Source organism: Mastomys coucha, unplaced genomic scaffold, assembly GCF_008632895.1.
Source record: "Mastomys coucha isolate ucsf_1 unplaced genomic scaffold, UCSF_Mcou_1 pScaffold15, whole genome shotgun sequence".
Taxonomy (NCBI): Eukaryota; Metazoa; Chordata; class Mammalia; order Rodentia; family Muridae; genus Mastomys; species Mastomys coucha.
Window position 1 is genome coordinate 75,085,812 of NW_022196897.1, and position 15,568 is coordinate 75,101,379.

General features: G+C 34.5%; 2 protein-coding genes across 3 annotated transcripts in view; both read left to right on the forward strand.

Moving 5' to 3' along the window:
* The window catches only part of LOC116092178 (olfactory receptor 4C46-like), a 5,273-nt gene extending 2,793 nt beyond the window's left edge, over positions 1-2,480 (forward strand). The window contains exon 2 of one of the 2 annotated variants that reach the window (XM_031373526.1): positions 1,562-2,480. In XM_031373526.1, coding sequence (XP_031229386.1) covers positions 1,562-2,480 — 919 coding nt within the window. Of the gene's footprint in view, positions 1-1,550 lie in introns of those variants that run through there. The other variant, XM_031373527.1, reaches the window with a different exon arrangement.
* A 7,159-nt stretch (positions 2,481-9,639) lies between these two features.
* LOC116092179 (olfactory receptor 4C11) lies at positions 9,640-11,909 on the forward strand. Its single transcript, XM_031373528.1, has 2 exons — positions 9,640-9,741; positions 10,946-11,909. Exon 2 carries the CDS (start codon positions 10,986-10,988, stop codon positions 11,907-11,909), a length of 924 nt encoding a protein of 307 aa, XP_031229388.1. The 5' UTR covers positions 9,640-9,741; positions 10,946-10,985.
* The last annotated feature ends 3,659 nt before the right edge of the window (positions 11,910-15,568 follow it).

Here is a 15,568-nt window from a genome sequence, read left to right on the forward strand (position 1 = left end):
ATTTGCTCCCAAACATGCTTCTTCATCTTAACCAATTCTCATACTAAATTATCCAATACCATTCTTGTTTTCATTTTATACACAGATGATGAAGCAGATATGTGAAATTCCAGAAAATGAAGCCAATGTGAGCAACAAGAAGAAGAACAGGAATTCTCATTTGGTTTCGACAATTCTTGAACTGATGTATTTGGGAATTTTTTAAGCTCATTTCTGCAGTGTATGCCAGTGTTTTGCAACCTCTACTATATAATCATATGTAAGAAGGAGGAAAGATGGACTATGATCCTGTCTGCCTATGAATTTGTCTCAAAAGAAGTCATTTCATAAATGGTATTCAAGTAAGTAAATCATTAATTCATACCTAAAGTAGTTTGTGAACCAAAACCTCTGTTACATAACAATATTTGTTATATAGTTGGATAACTTGAATTGCACAATACCTTAAAATTTGGGAGATAAGCTTAACTAAAAGAAGCAAAGTAGTATAATACTGCCAATTATTTTGTTTACCTGAGGTGGGAAAAATTATTTCTCTGTTATCATAATACATAGTAAGACTTGTAACAATTTGTAGAGTAATAATGACAACCACCTGCTTTGAGTATATGAAGAACTGAAAGAATTTTAAAAAAGTTCTTATGAACAGACACTATTTAGTGGTTTTATTTAATGTTTTGTTTATATAAATAGATAATAAAAGGATAAAAGTCAGCATTGTGTTTAAAGTACTTAGTATCAACCCATGCAGGAACACAGACTAGTGACAGACTATTTAAGACTTATCACTTGATCTTACTAATTGTTATGGATTCGTTTACACACGTTCTTTCATTGTAGCCTCAGCACTATTTCTGCTGAACCCTTCACATCAGTTTCTGTTCTACTTTTTTTGCTTTTTATTATCTAGACACTTACCTAATACATGAAACTTTGACTAAGTTTAAAATGTTAGTATTTTCATAAGTAATTTTAAGATACTACTCTTAATATTCTAATATTGGGACTAATTATCTACCTTCTACTGCTCAATGAATGCCAGGCTATTTCAAACAAGGCCAAGGTTCAGTTTATGATGTTAATGTATAAGGAATTTTACTACACAAATCTGCTCTCTCCTTCTACTCAGATCCTGATTTAAATTTTCTGGTTGTCCTTTTAATATGAATAAAACACTGATGGCTACTGCACTAAACTACTATATACCTTACTATATTTTGTGCATATAACTGCCTCTATGAATATAATCTGAACTTCTTTTAGGTTCTGAGTTATCTCAATTGCTAAGCAGACAAGATTGCCTAGTGTTTTTGTAAATAAACATTGCTTATGTTGATAATCTCTTCAGCTTTTGACACTGAGAAGACAAGTTTGTGATCTTAAATAATCATAAATATCAAGAATTCTTTCTACAATGTTAAAAGAAAATCTTGTTGTACTTCTTAATTAACTGAAGCATAGTTATTAATTATCAGAATACAGAAATTATATAAACATGAGGTTATATCAGTTTTTTTCCAGGAAATATGATTGACTGTCTCATCAACTAGATGGAAATTAGGAATAATGTGACCGAGTTTGTTCTCCTGGGGCTCACACAGAATCCGCACTTGCAGAAAATCATATTTGCTATATTTTTGGTTATCTATGTCTTCTCTGTGGTAGGAAATTTGCTCATTCTAATCACCATTACAAACAGCCAACTGTTGGGGTCCCCTATGTATTATTTCCTGGCCTATCTCTCTTTTATTGATGCCTGCTACTCCTCTGTCAATACACCTAAACTGATTGCTGATTCACTCCATAAAAGGAAAACTATTAAATTCAATGGATGCATGACTCAAGTTTTTGCGGAACATTTCATTGGAGGAACTGAAGTCATCTTGCTTACTGTGATGGCTTATGACCGCTATGTAGCCATCTGTAAACCATTGCATTATGCAACCATCATGAACAGACGACTCTGTAATATCCTTGTGGGAGTGTCATGGGTTGGAGGCTTTCTTCATGGAGGTATACAAATTCTTTTCATTATTGGGTTACCTTTTTGTGGCCCTAATGTCATAGACCACTTTATGTGTGATCTGAACCCTTTGCTTGATCTAGCCTGTATTGACACCCACATTCTGGGGCTTTTTGTTGCTGCCAACAGTGGCTTCATCTGTCTGTTAAATTTCCTCCTACTGCTAGTCTCCTACCTGGTCATCCTTCACTCCCTAAGGACCCACAGTGCAGAAGGAAGGCGCAAAGCTCTCTCTACCTGTGTTTCTCACATTATAGTAGTGGTTTTATTTTTTGTGCCCTGCATATTTGTGTACATGAGACCTGTAGCTACATTACCCATTGATAAAGCAGTTTCTTTGTTTTATACCACGATAACTCCCATGCTGAATCCATTAATCTATACCTTAAGAAATGCACAGATGAAAAATGCCATTTGGAAATTGTTTAGTATGAAAATTCAGTCGGATGACAAATAAAAGAACAGCCATGTGTCTTCAGATGGACTGGAGAAAGAATGGAATGGACAGTTTGGATGATATCAATATTAAAATCTCACTTATACAACAAAGAAACAAATAACTGTTACTCATGTATTATACTAAGGAAAGCAGAAATGAGACTCCCACATAGGAAAATATCTAACTTAGGTTGCTTTATTGTCAAAACATACATATTGTGTATACACACACACACACACACACACACACAGAGAGAGAGAGAGAGAGAGAGAGAGAGAGAGAGAGAGAGAGAGAGAGAGAGAGAGAGAGAGAGAGAGAGAGAGAGAGATTCTGACTTATCGTAAGGAGAAATTGATTCTATTTGACCTCTTCTAGAAAAGCTATGATTCTGTACTGGCTGTTTTTGTGTGTCAACTTGACACAAGCTGGAGTTATTACAGAGAAGGGAGCTTCAGTTGGGGAAGTACCTCCATGAGATCCAGCTGTGGGGCATTTTCTCAACTAGTGATCAAGGTGGGTTGGGACCCTTGTGGTTGGTGCCATCCCTGGGCTGGAAGTCTTGGGTTCTATAAGAGAGTAGGCTGAACAAGCTAGGAGAATCAAGCCAGTAAGAAACATCTTTCCATGGCCTCTACATCAGCTCCAGCTTCCTGACCTGCTTGAGTTCCAGTCCTGACTTCCTTTGTGATAAACAGCAATGTGGAAGTAAGCCGAATAAACCCTTTCCTCCCCAACTTGCTTCATGGTCATGATGTTTGTGCAGGAATAGAAACCCTGACTAAGGCCGATTCCATAAGCTACATGTAAATTTTTTCAGGTCACAAAATTCTGCATTCTCCTTTCATGTTCTTTATTTTTTTTTTTTATTTTAGATATTTTCTTTATTTACATGCGAATTCCTCCTTTCCCAGTTTCCCCTCCAAAAAACAAAAAAAACAAACAAAAACAAACCCCTGTTGCCTCCCCCCTCCCCATGCCTGCCACCCCGCCCTCTCCCACTTTCTGGCCCTGTAACTACACAAATAGTGTCTTTGGAAGTTAAGTTGTGACCATTGACCCTTTGCAATCTCATAATCTCATTACTAACAGCATAAATATTTTTTTCTATTGATGACATGATTTTTTCACTGTAGAAGCAGACTAAAGAGAATAATGTGTAAAGAACTATTCAGTGTATTGGTCTTCTTATTCATGAACTTGTTTATAGTTTTGAATAAAATTATGCCCTAGCCTCTCCCATGTTTAGGTGCAGGACTTAAATGATAAAAAGTAAAATATATGTACATCATTTTCTCCCTTTATTCCTCTTCTTTCTCTAACTTTTCCCTTGTGCCCTGCCAACACACATTCTATTGCTTTCATAGGTTGACACATTCATTCCTATGTGTTAAATTGCTTATATATTTCTCACTCACTATGGACACACTTTTGGTCATGTTGCTGTCACACATTTCAACAGAGCCATCTGTCAATGCCTCAGCTGTAGCATTCAGTGATGCATATTAGCCCATTGAGTATGCATCAATACAGTTGATCTGATACATTTTGTAGTTGTTTCATTATTATCACACATGCTTCTGGTTAAATTGGACTAATCATGCAGCCCTTTGTAAAGTAGTAAACCTGCTTACAGGTCACACTTTAAAATAGACATAAGTCCACTTCTAGGTCTAGGAACTGATCATAGTGGTGGGAGTAACCCTTAAGGAGAATTAGCATTGTCTTGCATTAACATGCCCTGACAGAAGGCCACTATAGTTTCCTCAGAAAATGTAGGATAAAGCCCTCTGAGCTGAGACGACCAGTGACAATGGAAGGTGGTCTGTTGCACATGGAGACACTTATAATAATGCCTACAAATGCTCATCATTTCCTGTTGTATTATTTTCAATTCATTGAGTGATATAAGCCAGAATTTCGGGTTTGCCTCTTTCTAATTTTCTCTGCAGAGCAAGCTCCTTGTCTCTATTTTTACCATCCTGTTCATTCTCTTCATAAAAGAAATGTTTATTTTGTGCATTATTTATATATTGAGGACTCTTAAAGTTTGACTAAGCATATTTTTTCTTTGTGTCCAAAGAAGGTCATAAACTATGGGTATCAGGAATATATTATTATAGTTTAAATTAGAAACATCCTCCATAATTCCACGTTTAAGTTCCTGTTCCCTATCATATACAAGGTGGCTACAATTGGTAACTCCAGATCCAGATGTTATAATGCATCTTGTGGCCTCTATGGGCACTGTAAACATATCATACATATATTCAGCAAAAGAATTACACACATACAAACAAAAATTAAAAACAATTGAAACCCATTTTGTCAATTTAGAGAAATTTAATCTGCATACTAAATTAGTATAGCTTGTAATTCTGTAACATTAGTTATTTACAAAATCTAAGGAGATAAATCAAAAACAATTTTTTTAATGTAATCTGGCTAATATTTTTTAATTGAAAATAAGGGGACATATTAGAAAATCACTTTCCCCAGACTTTTATGTTTTACATCATTAGTGCTAAATACTCCTCCTGGGAAAGCAAAAGAAACAACCTTTGTAAACTTCCTGCATGATGTTGGATTTTAGAATATTTATCATGAGTCTGTAAAATGTTAACATGATTTGTCATGTTCATTCTAAAACATGTCTAATGAAAAATATGTGAATTCTCTTTTTGGCTATAAAATTATTTTTAACCTACTTTTATCAATATGTGAAATAAAGTTTATGTAAATTTTCTGGAATATCTTGTTTTACTCAAATACAATTTTTCTTTTTATGAGTAATTAAAGTTATTCATGGTTATGAGTTAAAATGTGAAATTATGATAGAGATAAGGTTGATAAATAGGCATATACATGATGAATAGGCAGATAGAAGATGACAGATGATAGTTGAAAATATATTAACCATTTTAAAATCTATGATGTAGCCAGTACAATCTTCATGGTAAATACCCCATACCTTCTCCTAAAATCTAGAAACAGAACTGCCATCTCACCTGAGAACCTCAATCAATTATGGTTATATTCAGGGAGATTAAAATAATTATGATGAAAAGATGTTGATGCTTTCACGAGTAGAGATATTTTCATGGTCAGTCATTTTTATATGGATACTAGATGTCTTTTAGGTTTTATGTTAGTGTATTTCCTCATTTAATATCTTTAATTATAAGTTGATAGCATCTTCTTTACCGTAATATAAGAAGATAAACTGAAGAAAAATTTCAATGTAGCTACCTTAGATTTCTTTTTTAAAGTTTGTTTACATTCCAAATGTTGCCTCCCCACTTACAGTCTCTTCCATATTCCCCCTTCCCCTTCTCTGACAGGGTAGGACCCCCAGTTGAGAGGACAGCATCATTACAATATGACTTTCTCCAGACTCCAGCATATAACATCATTAATGTTAAATATTCCTTCTGATAATGCCGAGGGAAATATTAGTCTCTCAATTTTTTTTTTTTTTTTGTGAAAATGAATTTCAGAACACACATGGTGACTCTGGGCCAGTATAAGGGATTTTTCTAATATTCCAGTGATAATTAAGCAGAAGTGACTTTATTGAATGTCTATTGGAAATTTATGAATTCTTAGTTCATTTTATAGCTGTTTAAGCTCCTGTCTTTATCAACATATGAAATAAAGTGTATATGAAATATTCATCCCGTTTTCCTTTATTCTGATAAAGATGTTTTATTTTGTAACTAATTAAAATTGTATATAGTTATGAGTTAAAAGGATGATTTTTTGACAGAGGCATGAAAAACACATGATAAATATATCTTAGATATACAAAAAGATAGACAATAGATAAATAGAAAGAAAGATAATAGATAATCATGATTAAATTGCAATGGCTACCTGACTCATCATTTCACATATTTTAGGTAATTATGTTTAAAATGTACTTTTTGACAATTTTGAAATATTACTGTTATCTTCTATAGGGAACATTAGTATAATAAATCTCGTTATTACTCATATTCAACTTTATCTTTTGACCAGTACCTGTCTTCCCTGTACCATTATGTTTTAGAAGACAGCACTTGGCTGTGAATCCATCTTAGATTTAAGTGTAACTGAAATTGTACCATTTCTAAATCTGTGTCCAGCTCATTCCACTCTGAATAATGTCCCCCAGCTTTCTCCAAGTTGTTGCGAATGATAAAAATTGTTTGTGATTTATGTTTGAATATCATTCCATTGCCTATTTAAGCTAGACTTTCTGTATGGAATTTTCTGTCAGTGATGCAAATCCTGAGTGGGCGCCAACTTAATTGGATTTGTAATCAATGAAAGTCCAAGCCAGAAAGCATCTCCCCACCCCCCACATTTGTTGTTATTTTGTTTTGCTTTGTTCTCTCTTTCTTCTTAGTTCCTGTCTCCAGTTTATGTCTTGGCTTCCCTCAATGATGTAAATTTAATCTTTAAGCAAAATAAACCCGTTCTTCCATAGGTTTGTTTTAATCATAGAGTTTTTGACAACAATGGCAAACAAATTAGAATACTATTGATGCAAAGGATGGTCAGTTCCAAATCTTGGATACTGTTAATAAAGATACAAGGATCATGGTAATGTTGCTATTAGGGCATACTGATATATTTTCTTATGCATATGTTTCCAGCAGGATCGTGAGCATTTCTAGGTTTCTTTTTTATTTGTTTGTTTTTATTTGCTTGTTTTGTTTGTGTTGTTTTGTTGTTGTTGTTTAGGAAACACCAAAATGTTCTCCATAATGGCTAAATTAATTTACGTTCTGACAATGTAAAATGTACAAAGGTTGACATGTCTTTATATTCTTATCAGAGTTTATTATCTTTAGAGTTATTGATGGAAGCCATTGTAATTGTGATAAAGTAGTGTCTCCTATGACTTATTTATTCTTTTATAATTATTAATCATTTCACTCTTTTACATCTCAAATGATATCCCACGTCCCGATCATCCCCTCCACCACCACCCCCGCATCCCATGATATCTCAATTCCTGGTTACCCCTCTGCTGCCACCCCTCCACCCCACATTTGCCCTCCTCATTCCCTTTTGCCTGTATGAGAGTGCTCCCCAACACACCGACACTCTCCCACCCCACCGCTCTAGCATCCCACTGCTCTGGGGCATCAAACCTTCCTGGGACCTAGGGCTTCCCCTCCCATTGCTGTCTCTATCGGGCAAGGCCATCCTCTGCTACATACATATCTGGAGCCAAAGATCCCTTTAAGTACACTCCTTGGGTGGTGGTCTAGTCTCTGGGAGAACTGGGTGGTCAGGCCAGCCTATGTTGTTTATCCATTGGGATTGCAATCCCCTTCAACATCTCCAGTCCTTCTGCCAGCTCCCCATCAGATTCCCTGAGTTCAGCCTGTTGGCTGGCTTCAAGCATCCACATCTGCTTTGATCAGTTGCTGGCTGAACCACCGAAGAAGCAGCCACACCAGATACTTGTCAGCAAGTGCCTCTTCTTTCCTCCTACTTCCCTCTCCCACTCTCTGAGAATTGGAGGCTCCCCTCCTGTCCGTGCCAGGCCCAGGGACATCAATTCACAGCAGGATGAAGTGCATCCTCTCCCACTGAGGTCAGCCCAGCTAGGGAAAGAGGTCTAATGGCAAGAGACAGCACCTGTTCCAACTGTTAGCAGATCCACAGGAAGACCAAGCTTCACATCTGACACATTAATCTCTGCTATGTTTGCAGATAGGAACCTAACATAACTGTCTCCCATGACGCTTCATTCAGCACTGGATGGAAACAGGGGCAGGCTGAGACCCACAGCCAAACATCAGGCAGAGCTCAAGGGTCCTGTGGAAGGGTGGTCTGTTCCGATTGATGGAGCTGGAAGAGTCAAGTACATCACAAGAAGATTTACAGAGTCAACTAGCCTGGATCCACGGGGCTCACAGAAACTACACCACCAACTAAAAAGGGTCTAGGTGTTGGACCTAGGCCCCTAACACATTTGCAATGTAAATCTTGTCAATGCTTATCATTTAGAAAATTATTATTTACCCTATTCTTCCTGTGTAATGACACTGTTTTCTTTTTCCCTCTATAGCTTTAAAGGGAACTCTCTTTGGTCAGATTATATCAGCTAAGTTAGATAATTATAATTCTTGGGGAGCACATTCATAAATTATTCCAAAATTGTGTCCTGTGGAACTTTCCCTATTATCCCCATTTTATTCAGTTATTTATTCAATTATCTGTGACTTTGAGGAATCTGATAAGTATGATATACACTTTGATTATAACACAATGTTGAGTATTTTTCTCATCTTTTCTTACATAATCTATTACCAAACCAGTAATATTTGTAGTAAAATAATAATATTTTATACCAGAAGCTTATTAGTCATACTAACGTGATGTCTGGTGTCAAATAACATACTTTGAAGAACAAGACATTTACAAACATTATTGAAGAAGTGCTTTACAATCTAACATGATGAAATAAAAATCAAACACATGCATAATAGGAACCATTGGAAATTGGCACTAATAAGTAAGTTTAAGTTGATAATATCAGAAAATAGAGATATTAAAAATAGTGCCCATTTTGGATCTTCCAGAAAATTTCTTATGAAAGGCTATGATTTTGATATGAGTGTATCATGATATAAATATACATTTTTCTCAGTTGCAGCTAAATATAAAATACCATACACAATTCATTTGTGTTTATATGGCATTGGTTAATCCTATGAACTTTCTTCATGTCAGCATGTATACCATCATTCGTACTTGTTATTGTTTTCAAAGGTCTCGTAATCAGTCAAGATTGGCATGAAGCTTGCATCCTCTTGCCATACCATCACAGGTGCTAGAATTACAAGTAGGTACCACTTCATCTAACTTATGTATCAATATGTAGTAATTCATATGAATAAATACTTCAATAATTATGTATACTGTGTAAATGTGAAGATATGTCTATGGTCTAGACCTACCCACAATTATAGAAATAGAAATACATAGTGATAATATTTGTTTTACTTAATTCAACCCCAAAGTGTTTTTTGTTTGCTAACAGACTTCACAATGAGTACTGTTGGAATGCATCCAACAAAGTAAGTGAATGTTCAGTTAATGGCCACAGGGTAACTGTATACAAGTATTTAAAGCATACTCAGTTTCAGAACTATCTTCATAGTGGAGTCATTTAACCATAGTCCCAGAAATCCATTTCATCTTAAAAATGCCACAGTATTTCTATATACAAGTGAAGACCCATGATGCACCAGTGACATACCAATGTGGCCAACAATCTCCTAAAGTAAGTCTTCATAGGTTTATTTTAGTGCAGTTCTTTCTGACCCATGTTGTTGTTAAAGGTTGCACAGATTGTCTGTTCCTGTGAGTTGCTATGTACAGGGTGATTCTTTACTCTCTGTGTCACAGTACAGATATTGTAGCCTTCTTTACACATCACAGATCTTACATTTGTTCTCAGATCACAAGCAAATGTGACATTCACTTTATCTTCTATTTATAACCAATAGTGGCTAAAAGACAGTATTGTTATATTAAAAACCATTAGCCAGAATTAGAACATATGAATAGAATTAATTTCTTATTTCATATGTCTTTACAATAAGAAAAAACTCTTTTAAAATAAATTTATATATATTTAATAAATACATTTACTATTTTGATAAATTTAGTTTTGACTGTGATCACACTAGAATGCACAATTAAGTCAATTAAAACAATTATATTGTATCCAAATAAACAAATATATGTGCATGTCTTTGTGTGTGTCAGAAAAAGAAATACTCCATAATAAGCATTTTATGATTTCACCAAAAGTTCAGTAGTAGAATTAAATACCAATGTGTCTTTAGGTCTGAAAAATAAGTAAGGTTCTAATTTATTCCAGATATTGTTTCTTCTTTCCTGAATGTATACATCTGTGTTTCTGATAAAAAAAATCATGAAATACTAACAACTATAAAAATTTGAGTCCTCTTTAAGCAGAATAGACTAGATTATGGAAAATAATTTAGTTATTCTTACTGTGTATTAAGCAGACAGGGGTATTAGTCAAAGATACAATTTTATGTTCATTATTTCTCATTTGGAAGTCTCACATATTTGAAAATCATTACATGAATGTTCAAAATAGATAGTATGTATATTCTTATGCAGCTATGTGATTCAAAAAACTTAAAGCATGTAATCATGGAAAACATTTTTGAATGTTTTCAATATATTAAACATAAACAGAACATGCATAATAATAACAAGGCACATTTCATTCAGAAAGTTACCTACTTAAATTTCATTACTAAAAGTAATGCTTACTTCACAAAATCATTGGCTCTTTTATTATCTGAATGTGCAGTCTGTTTAGTAAGCATTAAACTGATACTTTCTGAATAAATTAAGGCAAGAGAATGGCAAGTGGTAACTCACTGGAATGATGAGATCTTATTGAACTTCCAACTTTACCCTATATTTCATACTTTTTTCTTTTTCAGATTCTTTCTGAAATATGAGTTCCTCTCATGGACTGACACAATGCAGCAGAATAGCACTGTCACTGAGTTTATACTACTAGGATTGACGCAGGATCCCCTAAAGCAGAAAATGGTGTTTATAATCTTCTTAGTTTTCTATATGGGGACTGTAGTGGGGAATACACTCATTATTGTGACAATCAAGTTCAGCCGGACACTTGGGAGTCCCATGTACTTCTTCCTGTTTTATTTGTCCTTTGCTGATTCCTGCTTTTCAACATCCACAGCCCCAAGACTCATTGTGGATGCGCTCTCTAAAAAGAACATCATTTCTTACAATGAATGCATGACACAAGTCTTTGCTCTCCATTTATTTGGCTGCATGGAGATCTTTGTCCTCATTCTCATGGCTGTTGACCGTTATGTTGCCATCTGTAAACCCTTGCGTTACCCAGTCATCATGAGTCGACAGGTCTGTGTCATCTTGATTATTCTTGCCTGGATAGGGTCTTTTATACATTCCACTGCTCAGATTGTTTTGGCCTTGAGACTACCCTTCTGTGGGCCCAATCTGATTGATCATTATTGCTGTGACTTACAACCCTTGTTGAAACTTGCCTGCATGGATACATACATGATAAATCTGCTGTTAGTGTCTAACAGTGGTGCAATTTGCTCAAGCAGTTTTATACTTTTGATTATCTCGTATTTTGTCATCTTACACTCTCTGCGAAACCACAGTGCAGAAGGGAGAAAAAAGGCACTCTCTACCTGCACATCTCATATAATAGTAGTTATCTTATTCTTTGGGCCCTGCATATTCATATATGCAAGGCCACCAACTACTTTTCCTATGGACAAGATGGTAGCTGTATTTTATACCATTGGAACACCCTTTCTCAACCCAATCATCTATACATTAAGGAATGCAGAAGTTAAAAATGCTATGAAAAAGTTATGGCATGTTAAAATTATGACTGAATAAGTTCAGATATCAAATACTCTCATACTGAATATTATAGCTATATATGTTATAGCATACAGCTGTCTGAGTTCTTAATATTTCTGATTGATTAAAGAAAAAGAAAACATGGATAAAATTATATTCCTCTTTCATCTTCTGAATATAAATTAAGAAATGTTGATTGAAAAAATTATGTAGAGACTAAACAACAAATTTGAAATCAATTAAATACAATCTGACAGACACTACTGTCACTATACAAGACAGGAACAATTTGAAAAGATTAGTATTTGGTGGTCAAAATCACAAAAAAATGGACTTGGAAGCATTGATTAATAATTATTAGAAAAATAAAGAAAATACTCAAATTAAAAATTGTCATTTTCATTCATGGTTTATTTAGCCTCATAGGAAAAGTATTCTACAGAATATAACTCATTAAGTATCTATTAAATTAAAAGATATAAGTAAATATGCTAAAAATAACTCGATCAATGTCTATAAAACTTTCTTGGCATAGTTTTTTTGTGTCATTACTAGATATAGTGTAGGTTAATTCATAAAATTCATAAGAATATTATGTATCAATATTCTTTCTACTAAATTCTTCCTTCTTAACTGATAGTCCCCGTTTTTTAAAGTTGCCACAAATTTGAACAAAAATTTGTTTATTAGATTTTCTCTGTTTTAGTGGTAGTGGTGGTGGTAGTGATTCTGGCTGGTTGCTTTGGTTTATCCATTTGTTTTCTGGTAATATCCTGGTACCTTTTCTCAAATCTTATGCTGGGTCATTTTTCCCCTTAATTTTTAAATTTGTCAAGGTTTACTGAAAATTATACCACAACCATATACAAACAAACACATTGGTTTCAAAGAGTGATATTTATCAAAACTGGTAGAACTCCTGTTCAATAGGTATCCTTTTTTTTTTTTCCGTTAATGTCCATTTCCAGTGAAGTCTTCAAGTTTCTCCTCATCACTTACCAAAGGTAAGGACTGTGACCAGGGTGTCAGGGGCACCCCCATTCTTTCTCTTGTCCCTGCTTGGAGAATTCCTTCAAACCAAATGCTATTCTTATGATATTCCAAACTTGATGAAAAAGAAGTGAAGTCATCACAGGCTTTATAAACTATCATTCTTTTTCCCCTAAAAAATTGAAGAGAACCCAAGACTCTAGAAGTGATCCATATTCCCTCTTTCTAATGCTCAAATAAAGAATTTGGGTTAGAATTGCTAATAAAATCTACACAATCAAAACTTACAGAAAAATTACTTTGTGTACCACAGTTGTGTTCGCAATGAACTTCTAATAAACAATTCTTTGTTGTATTAAATTGCATGTCAACTTGAATAAAACCAGACTTTTTATATCTGACTCTTCTTCCTCATAAAACGATAGAAAAGTGTTTCTAATTCCAACCATGTCTTCCATAAAAGATGACATAATAAATTAAATAAAGCAATGTAAGATATTTTTACATTCATTTCTTCATGCTCCAGAGACAAAATTCAGGGTTTGAATTGATTTCTAAAACTTGATATGCCTCTCATAAGGGAATGGAAGCAAATAACAAACAGTACAAACATAATTGCAACTTTGTTTAATGCATTATGAAATATCTGTACACATTGACATATACAAACACACACTCATGTCCTAGGAAAGGTAATTGAAAATGGGATCTTTACAGTGAAAGATCAGAAGACAGTAGAGTTATCAGTATTTGAAAATAGAGCAAGAATCTGTCTGTGGTGGTAGGGGTAGGGGAATCAGAAGGTCTGCTGAACTTCCAAATTATTCATTGTTAATTTAAAACTGAAAAAAATAAAGTAAAATGTTACATTAAAAATTCTCTGACAATATATCCACCTGAAGGGTAATTTTGGAGTGATTATGCAACTTCATTAATGATTAACAGAAAAATCCATGAATTATAATTATCTTTGTATTTTAGGAATTTGTAGTCCATTGTGTCCAATGACATATAAAAAACATATCTGTGATTCACTCAAAATGAGTTAATTGGCTATGTTAATTTTTTTCAAATGAAAAATAGTCTAAAAATAGAGACTGAAGCCAGCACCCCTGACATGCCTTTTAAAGAATCTACCTTCAGCACAGCCCCAGAATTAGGTTCTAAAGTCATTTATGTTTGTAAATCAGAAGATATTTCTTTTAAAATATTTTTCAAAGAGTCTAAGGTAGCAAGAAATTTGAAAAGTTGATGTAATGATTGTTAATTGCTCTTATTTTAACTTTAAGATGAGTGTGTAATAGATTCAGTCTATGGTCTAGGATGAGTGTGGTAAAGCATTTCTCTGTGATGAATGGGATGCTTGCTTTAATCTTCATAAACTACACACAACATTATTTTCTTAGCTTTCTAATCAGTAAATAGTAATCCTTATAGTGGTTTAACCACTCTAACTCTTGTTTTAGACGAGTATATGAAACACAAAGCCTAGTTTCTCACTCACACAAGTGAATAAAAAGTGAAAATATTTCCTATTTTGTTGGTTTGTCATGAGGAAGAAAGAAGATTGAATAGAATGAAGAATTTTAAGATGGAAACTTAACATGTAAGATTTTCATCATGAAAATATGACTTTCAAAATAGGATCAAATAAATTTTATATTTTCATTAATAATTTCTGTTAGCATATATTGATAGGATAATTTTTTTGGAACTCAAAAGACTTTACTTATAATTAGAAAAATATTAAACTGAAAATATTAGTCCACTGTTTCTATAAAATATTTATTAGTTTTCAGTGACTTTTTATAATTACATCATCTTATAACTGCAAAAAAGCTTGGCTCACATTGTTTCACACAATTACAGCTGATGAGGTCCAGGTATAAAGAACTGCTAGAGTTCAAACACATGTAACCATCTCATACCGTTCTCAATTTAACCTCTAACTACAACAACTTTTGTAACAGTCTAATGAATTACAACTGAAATGAATCATCTAAGTAAATAATGAGGATAAATGTTTTCCTGATTTTTTTTCTTACTTGGTAAATATTAATTGTGCATTCTCATAGAGTTAAGTGAGATATTCTAATGCGCACACTCAGCATCAATGGATGGAGTTATGATAATTAGCACTTTATCTCCTTATTCAGAGTCTTCGTAGTTCCTTAATTCAAAAGTCTTCATGAAATATATAATTAATATCATGAGCAACTGTCATCTTAATGTACTATGAAACACAAGAACTTTAAAGTAGTTGTCGTCAGGGCAGCTCCCTGGCTTTGTGCACCACAGGTCAGGCCACTGCGAGCCTGGGTTGCCCATTGCTTGCCAAGAAGAACTTTGTGTGTGTGTGTGTGTGTGTGTGTGTGTGTGTGTGTGTGTGTGTGTGTGTGTGTGTGTGTGTGTGTGTGCGTGAGCCTGGGTTGCCCATTGCTTGCCAAGAAGAACTTTGTGTGTGTGTGTGTGTATGTGTGTATGGTGGGGGTGGTCAGCTATGCCCTCCCAGCCAGTCTGCCTTTTACTCTGGGAAGCTCAGGGCAAATCATGTCCGCCCCCAGGGCTAGTGAGGTAGCCCGGACACCAGCCAAGGTCCTCTGAGCCTGCAGGGTGCGTGTTTCCTGTCTAGGCTCCTGGACAAGCTGCCATGCATCCTTCCACTATTTGAGGTGCTTTTTGAATGGTTATCTGATTTTTTGTTT